At 41.1% G+C, this 13911-nt stretch overlaps 1 protein-coding gene across 2 annotated transcripts; it reads left to right on the top strand.

The window, feature by feature from the left end:
• The first annotated feature begins 3879 nt into the window (after window positions 1-3879).
• On the top strand, window positions 3880-13706 carry RERGL (RERG like). Of its 2 annotated transcripts, none has more exons than XM_042470512.1 (5): window positions 3880-3931; window positions 6537-6593; window positions 7804-7877; window positions 10135-10291; window positions 12947-13706. In XM_042470512.1, the coding sequence occupies exons 1-5, from the start codon at window positions 3880-3882 to the stop codon at window positions 13219-13221; spliced, it is 615 nt and encodes a 204-aa protein (XP_042326446.1). In that variant the 3' UTR covers window positions 13222-13706. The 2 variants fall into 2 exon arrangements, with proteins under 2 accessions (XP_042326446.1, XP_042326445.1); XM_042470511.1 differs by having other exon boundaries at window positions 10135-10283; window positions 12939-13706.
• The last annotated feature ends 205 nt before the right edge of the window (window positions 13707-13911 follow it).

The raw sequence follows: 13911 nt of genomic DNA on the forward strand, positions 1-13911 counted from the left end.
TCTGGCTGCAGTCCAGGACATTATCCCAGATTGTGGATTTTTTGGCAGCCTCCTCCCAACATAATTGGATGCATTTGGGATGTGCATGAACAACAGAGATTCAACCTGGATTCATCTTGGATTATTTTTACAATGTGAATAACCCCCATGTGGATGGCAAAGAGGATGATCATGAACAAGGTAACACTGGCATACTTGTCCCTGTTCCCTCCACTTTCATGTCAAGATTCTATACAATAAGAATGACCTGCATTTCCTCCACTATCCATAGTGACCTCACATTTCTGTTTTATCAGCCCACTTCCAACTTTACTCAGCCCACTCGCATCTTCCAAACACTGCATCCAGAGATGCTTTTCCTGAGCCCATCACTTTCAGACCATTCACCCTCCAACATTTCACAGATGAAAACCAGGACACATGGCCAGGTAATAGCAGCGTGTGGTCAAAATGGCAAAGGTTATAAATGAGGAGGAACAGAGAAGCTAGGAGAGCCTGCAGCAGTCTACTTTTATCTGAGTCTAGCACCATGTGGGAAGGATATGATTTCACCTTCCCTTCTCCTCTCCCCCCACTGAGCTAACAGAGTGCAAATTACTTTTGTACTTTGAAATCAGTTTGCAGCAATTGAAGTAAGCTGGGGAAAGTGGGAGAAGGAGATTAAAACTGGGGCATTTTAAAAGCATCTGAAAAAGTGGGACAACAGAAGATTAATTGGGATTGTACCTGCCAAACTGGGACAATTGGAAGGTGTGATATTTTCTATGGTGCTGTGTAAAGATCTATCTTGAATTCAATTTCCAGATGATGCAGAATTACTGAGCCATAGGACTGAAGCATGAAAGCAACCATTGGGAATGATTTCTCTGATGGTACTGGAGATGTTCTGTCCTGCCACAATGACTGAGTGACATTACGAATAGCACATTTATTTGTCAAAGGCTGATATTTCATGCTCAGATATGCCTTGCTTGCCTAGTATTCATTTATGAATAGCACTGCCCTACTTGTAGCATTTTCCAAAGGGTCACCATATTACTTTCTTTTAACTCTTATTACAAAAGGCAGAATCCTTTTTGCCTTTAAAAATAGCACATTTATTATTGCATGTGTTTTCCTGGATCACACATGTCCCTGCATGTGGCATATACTCCATGAAAGTTCCTCCTATAATAATATGTTGGTCTTAAAAGTGCCACAGGACTCCTTGTTTTTCAATTTGTATTTCTGAAATTAATCAGCTATGCAGAATTTTAAAAGAATATTTGGTGTGTTTCCCTTTTTGGAAAAAAAAAGCAAGGAAAATATGGGTGTAATGTTAAACAAAATATATATATTTAAAAAATTCCCTATCTTCAAACACATTCTGCAAGGCATCTTTTTTCTTTTGCAGTTTATTAAACATTTCCTTTGCAGTGAGAATAGCAAGTACATTTCTACAATGTTTGTCTTGCAAAAGCAAAGGGGAAAAGTTGCATTTTCAGGCAGTGCCCCCAGTTTGTGGTCTGTCTTTTCACAGGGCAAGATAAACACAGGAGCTAAAAAAAGAAAAAAGGAGTTAACATTCTGTTCCAAAAATAAATCCTGCGGCAACAATATGTGCACAATGCCTCCATTTACATTCTAGAATGTCCATCCCTGAGTAGGGACTTTGCATTCAAATGGTTGCTCACTGTAGCTCAGATGTCTAGCTCCAAGTCACTTAGGATGCCATATATATTTCTCAGAGCTTTCGATATACTATAATTTAGGCCATTCTAATGCCAATAAATGTAAGAGACAGTCATGTTAGGAGAACCTTGCTAGATGAAAAGGATAGGAATCATGTGGCCTTCCAGTTGTTGTTGGACTGCAACTCCCAACAGCCCTACCCAGCAAGGACAATGAATGCTCAGAAATGCATTCCTCCATTATCAGGAAGGCATTGTAATAGTATTTTGATGGCTTCATCCTACAGATTCCTAGGATTTCTACTCTGATGAGGTTCTTTGAATTCCTTGACGTAGAACTCTAGTCCACATTCTGCTGAATTACAGCACTAGAGGTCTCTAGCATAGAATTCTAAGTAACGCAGCTACAAATTCCAGACTACTGTACGATGGAGCCATGATAGTTAAAGTGGTCTCAAAGTGCTATAACTGTGTAGTATGGACCATCTTTGTGACAAGGTCTCCCATGATACTTACAAAACAGCTAGTAAAACATGGGCTAGACAATGTGACTGTTAGGTGGATTTATAATTAGCTGACTGACCCGACACACACATTGTCTAGTCCACATTTTAAGAGCTTTTTTTTTTTTGCAAGAATATCATGGGGAACTTGTCAAAGGCCTTACTAAAAACAAGATAAGCTACATGCAGAGCATTCCCTCCATTTACCAGGCTTCTAACTCTGAATATTTTTAGATGGGCAAAAGTGACGGGAGCATAGTGGGATGTTCCCGTCAGTTTCACTCAATTGCGCAGAGATTATCGGATGACGTCGCAAGACATCGTGATAATCCCATCATTATCCCATGAATAAAGAGGAGTTTTCCAGCTTTTTATTCCATGAAAGTGTAGTGGTGCTTTGGTAGCACAATGGTTAAATGGCTGCCGGTCCTGCAGCCACAAGGTTTAAGTATTTGAAGGCGTATCATATTGATGATGGAGCAAACTTGTCTTCCACTGCTCCAGAGACTAGAACATGGAACAATGGATGCAAGCTACAGGAAAAGAGATTCTGCTCAACTCAACATTAGGAGGAACTTCCTGACAGTAAGCTCTTTGACAGTGGAATGCATTCCTTCAGAGTGTGGTGGAGTCTCGTTCTTTAAAGGTCTTTAAGCAGAGGTTGGATGGCCATCTGTCGGTGATGCTTTGATTGTGAATTCCATCCTGCATGGCAGGGGGATGGAATGAATGGTCTTTGTAGTTTCTTCCAACTCTATGACTGTATGATTCTAAAGTTGTGAGTTCGACCCTAGGGTTCCAAGGTTCACTCAGCCTTTCATCCTTCCATAGGTTGGTTAAAAAAAAAAACCCAGCCTATTGGGAGCAATTGGCTTACACATTGTAAACCACTTAGGGAGCGCTAGTTCATTTATAAGTGAACTTGCTATTGCTGTTGCTATTGGTTTCTCGCCAAACTACAAATCCCAGGATTCTGTAAGATGGTATCATGGTGGTATCAAACCACATCATTTCCATGCACTTTTGGAGAGCCACTGTGGTGTGGTGGTTTGAGTGATGGATTATGACTCTGGAGAGCAGGGTTTGAATCCTGCTGGATGACTTTGGGTAAGTCACACTCTCTCAGCTTCAGAGGATATCAAGGGGAAAACCCTGTGAACAAACTTGCCAAGAAAACCCTGCAATAAGTTTGTCTTAAGGTTGCCATAAGTCAGAAATGACTTGAAGGCACACAACAAGAAGATGCAACATTAGCTTTATGAAACAAAATGTAAAATAAACATGTCCCCATAGGTAGGCAAAATGAATAACAAGTTGTCTAGCTATATTAAGCCCCCAACCACCTTAAAAACAGTTTGGAGATCCCTACTGGGAGGAAAGATAGGAAAGAAGAGTTTTTCTTATTACTTTTGGCAGCTGGGCAGGAGAAAGGCAGGGCAGAGACCTTTAAAAATGGGCAGCATTTTGAACTGCCTTGCCCTGGCACAGTCCCAGTTCTCTCTCCTTTGACGTCTACAGCAGGGATGGGTATAAAAAAAGTGTCAAGTCTGGGGACTCAGACTCACTCTCTGGGGGATCTGAGCAAAGAAGAGAAGGAGGAGGAGGAGTACGAGGAGTGTGGAGGAAATTTCTTCTGTTACCCCATTTGTCCTGCATGGGAGTTGATCAGTTTGGCATCCCTTAAAGTGTTCAAAGCGCCTGCCAGGATGAATGAAATGAAAGTTGCTGTTTTAGGCAGCGAAAGGACTGGGAAATCTGGTAAGGCTCTGTGTCAGTCAATGCAAATCTGGGTTTGTGTGGAAGGGATTTTATTTCTCCTGTTGTTGTTGCTGTGTGCCTCATTTTTGATTTTGGGTGACCCTAAGATGAAGCTATCATGGGGTTTTCTGGGCAGGTTTCTGCAGAGGGGGATTGCTCTTGCCATCCTCTGAGGTTGAGAAAGTGTGACTTGCTCAAGGTCACCCAGTGGGAGGAATCAGTAGACCAACCCTCAAACCACTATGCCACCCTGGCTAATTCAGAAGAAAGGTCTTCTTGTCTTGCTACCCAAACTGTCAAATCTGACTAATGGATCAGCCCATGTTTTGATGGCATCATGTTGTTGTTGTTGTTGTTGTTGTGTGCCTTTGTTTCTGACCCTAAGATGAACTTATCACAGGGTTTTCTTGGAAAGTTTCTTCAGAAGGAGGTTGCCATTGCAGTCTTCTGAGGCTGAGAGAGTTTGACTTGCCTAAGGCCACCTAGTGATTTCCCATGACTGAGCCAGGATTCGAACGCTGGTCTGCCAGGTGTTACAGTCCAACATTCAAACCATTACAGCCACACTGATAGAAATGTGACAAGTTTAACTACCTGGATTGCTAGGGGTGCATCTGCACTGCATAATTAATGCAGTTTGAAACCACTTTAACTGCCATGGCTCAATGCTATGGAATTCCAGAATTTGTAGTTTGGCAAGCTATTTAATCTTCTTTTGTCAGCGTGCTCTGGTGCCATGACAAACTATAAATTCCAGGATGCCATAGCATTGAGCTATGAGAGTTAAAGCGATGTCAAACTACATTATTTCTGCAGTGCAGATGCAGCCCAGGTGTCTTGCCTCCCCACTTTTGGACTGGAGTAATCAGTTCTAATTTTCTTGTCTGACAGCATATAACTTCCTATACGTTTGTCTGTTTCTTAATTTACTTCTTTTAATTTATTTCTTTTCTGAAGCATCTCCTAACGTGTATCTCTAGTGTCCAGAAAATTGTCTAGTTCAATTCTGAAGGCAATCTCTCTCTCTCTTTCTTTTTTGTAAGGCATAGGAGCAAAAGCAGTAAAAAAAGTTGGTTGTCCTGGCTTATAAGGCTAGTCCTAATAAAGCAATGCAAAGCAACTCAGAACAAGAGCTAGTATAGATCTGGGTAGATGTCAAGAATGAAATCACAGGGTGTATCTGCATTGTAGAAATAATGCAGTTTGACATCCCTTACTCCATTCTGTTGAATTGTTGGATTTATAGTTTTGGGAGGAACCAGCACTCTTTAGCAGAAAAGGCAAAAGTACTTGTAAAACTACAAATCCCAGAAGTTCATAGGATGGAGCTACAGCACTTAAGGTGGTGTCAAACTACATTATTTTTACAGTGCAGATGTACCCTAAGTCTGGAAATTCTGTGATAAGAGAAGAAATTGCTTTTGAAATTCTAATGTTAACTTTCTGCAGCGATGTTCATTAACATTTTGAAAGGTGGATTGCAAAATCTCAGTTTGAATTTCAACTTTATATGGCATTTTAAAAATGCACAGCAGACTCTGACATATTTTAAATCATTTGAAAAAGAACCACCCTGATGTATTTATTTAAGTGTACACTGATACCTGTTGCAAAGGCACAACTCATCAATTTTCTAAATGTGGGTTGGAAACTTGATCAACTTATCGATTTTCCAGCTCGCTGTATCACCATATTGACAATGTAAACAGAAGGTAAATTTCTCGTCCCTGAATTCAAACTTCTGCAAATAAATTTGAGACAATACAGCATCATGCTCTCACAACTAATATTAACATCCAGTACCCTAATTTCCTTGGCCTAAGTATTCTAAAGGCACCAGATGCCATATGATCTTGGAAGCTAAGCTAGCTCTGGCTAGCACTTGGATGGAAGATCTCAAATACCAGGTGTTGTAGGCTATATGTCAGAGGAAGAAATGAGAAAAATACTTCCAAATATTCTTTATTTTAAAAAAAAAATATTTGAAATTGATGGGATCACCATGAGTCAACAGGTGAATTGAAAGTACACACGCACACATACTTCTGTATGCATTTTTTTTTCAGTGCTACATGATGAGGCTCAAGTTGTTCAGTTGTCCTAAATCTAATGCAAGATTCAGTGATATGTTTTGTATCTACGGCCCGGAACAGACGGGCCTTTGTGGTGCCCTCGTCATGTGTGAGGGTTGCCTGGGAGCGGAGCGTCCACATGCCCGGCAACCCTTGTATGTGATGAGGGCGCTGCAGCTGCGGCGCACCCACAAGATGGGCCGCATAACGGTGATGTTGCAGCTGCGCCGCTTCCAGATGGGGAGGCGCAGCTGCGATGTCACCGCACCGGCTCTGGCGCTTTGCGGTGTTGCAGTGGCACCGCAAAAAGGAGCCACTTCTGAGTGCTACTTTTTTGCTCTGCATCAGCACGGGGCAATTTGGTTGCTGCGAGTGGGTCCAACACACACTGGATTATTGGCTAATCAAACCACATGCTTTCCCTTGGATACTCAGCTTTGGACCCTAGAAAGAAACATGTAGCTTGTAGAACTGACCTGAAATATCACCACAAAGCAGTGCACATAACGCTGGCTATTTCTCTGTTGTTGCAGCCCTTACAGTGCGATTCCTAACCAACCGTTTCATCGGAGAATACGCCTCTGACTCTGGTAAGCCTTCTTTAACTTTAGAAGTTTGCTTCTACTTGCTCTTTTCTGCATCTACACAAAAGATCATCTGTTAAGCATCGATGGTAGCTTCCAAAATTCAGAGTAGTCATAAAGATGGAAATGTATCACTTCTTTCAAATCTTTTCACAAATCCACATCTATCTGGAATCCTTCAGAACATGCAACTATTCCTCAAAATGATATGTGGCTATTCATCTTTCACTGTTGTTGCTCCAAGTTATGCTCCCTCACCAACCCCTTTCCAAGTTGTTGACATTATTTCATCCATCCTCCTCTATTCTCTAGCTACAAACATGATATAGAGAGATGCACACAAATTGGGGAAGGATGATAATCAAGTGGACATACCTGTTTTTTCTCTTTTTCCCCCCTCTTTCCTGTTCCTTACTGAACAAATCCTACCCTAAGTCCATGTCTCTGTCTATGCTCACTTTTGTCTGGACCCACCTTGGGAATGGGGAACCCAAACAGGTTTCATTTAAGCTAATGCAGAACTGGGAAGTTTGTCCACTCTTTCCCCTAAGTGTGATCTATGACATGGTTAGCAATTATACCAGTGGTTTCTTGCCCATGAAATGGCATCATTTCCTTGGTTTCTAACTAAATAAAACAACAGAGCTGCATCTTCACTGCAGAATTAATGCAGTTTGACACTACTTTAACTGTCATGGCTCAATGCTATGGAATTCTGGGATTTGTAGTTTTATGAGATATTTAGCCTTCTCTGGCAGAAAGCCCTGGTACCACAACAAACTGCAAATCCTAGGATTTCATAGGACAGAGCCATGAAAGTTAAAGCAGTATCAAACTGTATTAATTTTGCAGTGTGGCAGGAGCCCTTATGGGGGAAAATATTCAGCTGTATCAGGACCAATATTGGAGCAACTGCAGAGTGATTTAAACCCACCCAGAGTTTTATGGAAAGGGAATTTTAGCAGGAAGAGGATATATATAAAGATCCTCATCTCAGAGATGATTCCACATGAATACCTCATAAGTTGTGTTCTACTCTGGGACCATGTTAACATTAAAAAATGAATAAATAATTAAACAACAAAAAAAAACACACAACAATTTTTGTACAATACATCAGTATAATGACTCCAGAAAGGGTTCTAATGACCAAGTTCACAATTTTTATATGGTCACTCCATGATAATGCTTGTTTCTCTTTCTTTTATTTCCACAGAATGCATTTATACAAAGCATATGTGTCTAGATGGAAAACAAATTAATCTGGAAATATACGACCCTTGTTCGCAAGTAAGTTGAGGAATACAGCCAAAGGCTCATTCATTTTCAAAACTTTGTAGAAAAATAGTGGAAATTAGAGCTTGGAAAAGTTACTTTTTGGACTACAACTCAAACAGCATGACCATGGTGGCTGGAGCATTGTGGCAGTTATATAATAAAAAGTAACATTCCTAAGTGCTGAGTAGTTCTATCAGGGCCCAGTTAAGATGCGTTCCTTGAATTTAAAACCTTCTTGATCGAAATCATGACACTAACACAGTCTCTTAGAATGGTATGTCCTGTTTTCCTCCTCACCAGAAAAACTGAGATGTAGCCAGGACAGATTCAAGAAGCCCTTCATGCATGCAAAGATTTCCATGTAGAGGACAGCTTTTTTCTCAGTAGCCCCATCTATTGTGCACAAGGAATAAAAATCTGGAGCACTGTAAAGATCTGTATTTCACTTCATGCCTCACAAAATCAAAATTTATTATACAGAATGGTAATATGGTGAAAAATAATCAAAAGAAGAGAATTCACACATGTTTCATTGAAAGTCTATGACTGAATACTGCCATATGCATAAATGCTGCAGAATTCAACTTTTTGTGTCACAGAATGTAGGCCCCATACAGACAGGCCAAAATAAAGCTGCTTTGGAGGTATGCTGTTTAAATGATGCATGCATACTAAGAGCCCGGAAGTTGCGTCAAAGCTGTGCTCCAGTCCTTAGGCCTTGATTGTGGCTTTGGTGCGGCTTCCAGACTCTTAGTACGCATGCATAATTCAAGCAGCATACCTCCAAAGTGACCCAAAGAAGCAGCTTTATTTTGGCCGGTCTGTATGGGGGCGTAGTTTATTTTTGTGTGTATCCACACAGCCCTGATACTATAGTTGAACATAGCGATTTAAAACTCTGGAGGAGCCACAGTGGTTATGGATCACCAGAGTTTGTTCTCCATAGTTCAGCTTAATTTACCTTTCACAGTTGCTGTGAAAATAAAGATGGAAGAACAATGCATGGAGCCTTAAATTCCTTGGGAAAAGAATGGGATAAGAATGCAGTTTGTTGTTCTGTTTCTTCAAGTTTACTGTAACTTGTGGTGATACTTTCCTAGGGTTTTCTTGGCAAGATTTATTTAGAAGAGGTTTGCCTTTCCCTTCCTCTTATGCTGAAAAAGTACAAGTTTCCCAAGGTCACATAATGGGCTTCAACAATCAAGCCACAATGCATGCTGGCACTCCTAAAAATTCAATACTTTATATAATATTTAATACTGTATACACTCAACTATAAGTCAAGAATTTTTTGCCCCAAAATTGCCCCCAAATCCTGGATTGACTTATATATGGGTCAATGCACTAGTACTGTTCAGAAAGGTCCTAAAACAAGCAAGCCTGATGCCTCCCTCCCTTCCTCTTTCTGTGTGAAAGAAGTTCCCAATCCTATCTGCAACCCTCCTCTTCCCATGGAAAAAGTTCCCCATTTAACTCCACTTGTTTCTCTCCCCAGTCTGATCAACAAGGCTTCTCTTCCCAGGAAAGAAAATACCCATTGAATACTAGTTGCTTCTCTCCCAAGTCCAATTTGCAAGGTTTCTCTTCTCATGGAAAAAAACTCCCCATTGAACACCACTTGCTTCCTTTCTCAATCTGATGTTAAAACCTCTCCTCCAGTACCTGAGAATCAGTGCTACGTCGTTGGGAGAGGTCCAGAGGAGATGGATGGAGGGAAGTGGTATTTTCCCCTCTTTCCATCCTTCATTATAGCCCTCTAAAGTTTTACCCTCAACCACTGATCATATCAAAATTCATGATTTTGACCCTGAAACCTTCTCTTGATTTATACGTGAAGTTAATTTGCACACGAGTATATACTATAACTAATGGTGAAAACACCAGCATGGTGTACTGGGCTGAGCATTGAACTACAACTCTGGGGATCAAGATTTGAATCCCTGCTCAGCTATGGAAGCCCAATGGGTGACCATGGGCAAGTCACACTCTTAGCCTCCAAGGAAGGCAAAGCCCCTTTGAATAAACCTTGCCAAGAAAATCATGTGATAGAGTCACTTTAGTGTCGCCATAAGTTAGAACTGACTTGAAGGCACACAACAACAAATAAAGGTGAGCATTTTCATGCTGAACTGTCCAAAATATCTAATTTGAGAGAGTGAGCCACCAGTACTTTTTTTTGGGGGGGGGGGGGGGGAGGTGTCTCTTAAAGCCATCTTAATGAAATATCTTATGCCAAGTGTTCAGTCTGATTTGTTGTGTTGCTTTTCAGCCTCGACAAGGGAAGCTGTCCCTGACGGATGAGCTCCACTGGGCAGACGGGTTTGTCATTGTGTATGACATCAGTGATCGGACCTCTTTTGCTTTTGCAAAAGCATTGCTCTACAGGATACAAGAATGCCACATGGGAGCTTGCAAAAGGCAAGTTAGCAAATTACTGTGTTTTAGAATGTTGAACAGGTACAGTGTTCATTAGAAAGATAGTGCTGGGTCAACCCTTGTCATACTTTGGAGAAGACCCATTGAAATCCAGAAGGTTTGAATTAAGTCCAATTTATTTCAGTTGGCCTATTCTATAGACCTTGGGTTACATCTATATTGTAGAAATAATGCAGTTTGACACCACTTTAACTGTCACAGCTCCCTTCTAGGTAATTCAGTGATTTGTAGGTCTTTAGCCTTCTTTATCAATGGCGGGGTACATACTGCTGCTTTGCGGCGGTCTGCCGCCGCCGCCGGTAGGTCCGCGGGGGAGCCGGAGCCTTCAGACGGCCCGACTCCTGCGCGGACCGAAAAAGAAGCTCCAAAATGGAGCTTCTTTTTCCGTCGCATTTGCGACGTAGTGAGGCGCCAGGGGCGCACTCGCTACGTCACAAGGGACGCGACGCGTACGGACGCTTAGCGTCCGATACGCAAAGATGGCGCCGGCCCTGGTGGCGCAGTGGTTAAATGCCTGTACTGCAGCCATTTACTCAAGACCACAAGGTTGCGAGTTCAAGACCAGCAAAAGGGCCCAAGCTCGACTCAGGCTTGCATCCTTCCGAGGTCGCTAAAATGAGTACCCAGACTGTTGGGGGCAAATTAGCTTACTTGCTAATTAGCTTACTTGCTGTTCACCGCTATGATCTTTGGAATAGCGGTATATAAATAAAACAAATTATTATTATTATTATTATCTTGTATGGACGGAGTCTGTACTAGGCCCAGGGGCGTCTAGAAGAGACGCCCCTTTTTTAAAATGGGACGTCCTCCGGACGTCCCAAATGGCGGTGCAGAAAGCACCAATGTGTGCTGGTGCCTCTACAAAACTACAAATTTCAAGATTCTGTGGGATGGAGCCGTGGCAGTTAAAGCGGTGTGAAACTGCATTGTTCCAAAAGTGTAGATGCATCCAAAGTCTCCATATAACCCAGAGTCCTATACGAGAATACTTGTTCATGTAATTTCCATCCTGATAGATAAGAAAAGATCAAGGATCTAGCTGTACTGATGATCTTTATTCTAATTTAAGAATTGTTCCTTCTTTCCCAGGAAATGGTGGGCACTGGGGCTGTTATGTCAGATCTATGCTTTAATCCCCAACCTCCCTGAAAACCACCTTAAAAGGCAGCCAGCCATCTGGAAAGAGAGAGGTCTGTTATGTTGTCAAGTGGGGGCACTGCAGAATGATGTGATCGGTCCATCTAGTGAATGATGTTGCAAGAGCCACAAGGGGATTTGTTGCAACTCTTCATGCAGCCTCACTCACGAGAGGATCATGTCGTCATGTATTGTCCCATTCACCAGCAGAATAGACATCACTCTGTTTTTGAGATGGTTTTGAAGGTCACCTAATATCACAATCACAAAGGAGAATATGAAGCTGTTACAGTTTCCTAAGTCTCACTTGCATCTAATGATATTGTAACTGACTAACAAAATTTCTCTATCCTGGATTATACTGATGAAGGATACTTAGGGTTAGCATTTGAAAAAAATGTTATATAATTTCACCAAAACTCAATTCCTGAGGTTCTCGAAAGGGAAATCAGTATAGTTAAAATGAGATAAATCCATTGAAGGTTTGTGGCTTAGACATGAAATGCTAACCTGTGTTTCATGATATGATTTTTAAGCTGGATATTTTAAAATCATATAAATTTATATGCTGCCTTCTTATCAAAGACATTATTAGGCTAGCATATAAAATTATTTTTTAAAATATTGTAAAAAATAATGGTTATGTTAAAAATAAGGCTAAAATACAACTATGAAATCAATATTATGGCCTGAATTCGAGAATTATTCCTGACAAGAGTTTGCTGTTGTTGGGACCTTCAAGTTGTTTCTGATTTATGGTTACCCTAAGGTGAACCTATAATGGGTTTTCTTGGCAAGATATATTCAGAGGGGGTTTGCCTTTGCCTTCTTCAGAAACTGGAATAGTATGACTTGCCTGAGGTCACCCAATGGGTTTCCATGGCTGAGTGGGAATTCAAACCCTGGTCTCCAGAGTTGTAGTCAACCTGTTACAGCGTGCTGGCTCTCCAGATCCATTAATTCAATGGGATTTATCTATCATCAGCCTGAGGAGTTGACTCATCAATCAGCTATTGATGCAGTGGGTGGATCAGCCAACAAGAATCAGGCCAAATTGTATCATATAGCATTAACAAATAAGTTGGTTTGCCTCTTCCGGCTTGAATTCAGGATCCAGGATGCCCCTGGATGTTATCATACCTTAATCACCACCGATCTAGTTGGGATGCCACTGCCCAGATGCATCCTGGTTTGAAGGCTCACTCAGACAGCACTTTTTTGAAGTCTGGAAGCTTCTGACTTCAAAAATTGCCTGGCTGAACAAGGCTTCGACCCAGGATGCATCAGGGCAGTGGCATCCTGGCTAATTGGCGGTGATTTAGGTATAACAACATCTGGGGCCATCCCAGATCCTGAATTCAAGCTTTAAAAGGTAAACTGGTTTATTTGTTAATGTGCTAAGCTCCAGAACAGTTTTTTAAAAAATAATGATGATCAGAATAAAATGGATCTACAAATTCTGTTTACAAATATTTCTTCTTCACGTCTTTTCCACAGAGCTTCAGAATCAACTGTTGTGTTGGTTGGGAACAAGCAAGATCTATGCCACATGCGAGAAGTTGGCTGGGATGAAGGACAGAAATTGGCCCTGGATTACAAATGCCAGTTCTGTGAACTATCTGCAGCAGAACATTGTCAGGAAGTGACAGCCATGTTCACAAAAGTTCTAAAGAATGTCACTTCCAATTCCAAAGGGAAGGAGAAGAGACGTCCCAGTGGGTCAAAATCCATGGCCAAACTGATCAACAATATGTTTGGGAAGAGGAGGAAGTCTGTTTAGTGAAAGGTCCAGCAGGTGGAGTCTGGGCAGAAGAAAGACACCAAAAAGAGGGCCTTCTAATCCATGTGGGAATTTCACCCGTGTATTTGTGTGCAGGGCTCTGTTTGATAAAGAAGCCATAGAACCATACCAAGTATTAACAATACCTTTGTTCACACATGACATGCAGGTTTATCCCGTGAGGTCTTGTCAGTTGATGACTTGCATTGCAATGTGTGGACTTATTTTCTCACTTTGAAGTAATGGTGAGTTGACATCAGGCAATACTGAGTTTTTTCACTTGTTACTAATCCGTGAGGATAGAATCAGATGTTCAAATTTTATCTTCTGATGCTCATACATCACTGTCTTAATCTAGCCAATTTTTTTTTACTGTTAATAGACTACTGAAAGCAAATGGGCCAAAGTTAATTCCAACTAGTTTTAATTGGATCAAAACCTGTATGTGTGAACAAGGCTTAAACTAGATCACAGACTAATCCAATTGTTAGTCTCATCTAGAGTAGACCCATTAAATCACTGTGAACTGGATAGATTAACATTTCTATAAATTCATTTGATTTAATAGGTCTACTGTAATTGGAATTTAATTGGATTGGGGTCTTAGGGTTTCTTAGAGTTCTGATTTTAACTTGCTTCCTGGATTTCAACACAACCATTCCTATGCATCCCTCTGATTTTATTTTTAAA

The sequence above is a fragment of the Sceloporus undulatus genome, chromosome 5 (assembly GCF_019175285.1).
Source record: "Sceloporus undulatus isolate JIND9_A2432 ecotype Alabama chromosome 5, SceUnd_v1.1, whole genome shotgun sequence".
Lineage (NCBI taxonomy): Eukaryota > Metazoa > Chordata > Lepidosauria > Squamata > Phrynosomatidae > Sceloporus > Sceloporus undulatus.

Bases quoted from the DNA above. Each gene is read 5' to 3' on its own strand.
- RERGL (XM_042470512.1), top strand. From the start codon at position 3,880: ATGAATGAAATGAAAGTTGCTGTTTTAGGCAGCGAAAGGACTGGGAAA. The intron at 3,932-6,536 runs GTAAGGCTCTGT...CTGTTGTTGCAG, and splicing joins CGAAAGGACTGGGAAATCTG to CCCTTACAGTGCGATTCCTA. The intron at 10,292-12,946 runs GCAAATTACTGT...ACAGAGCTTCAG, and splicing joins AGCTTGCAAAAGGCAAGTTA to AATCAACTGTTGTGTTGGTT.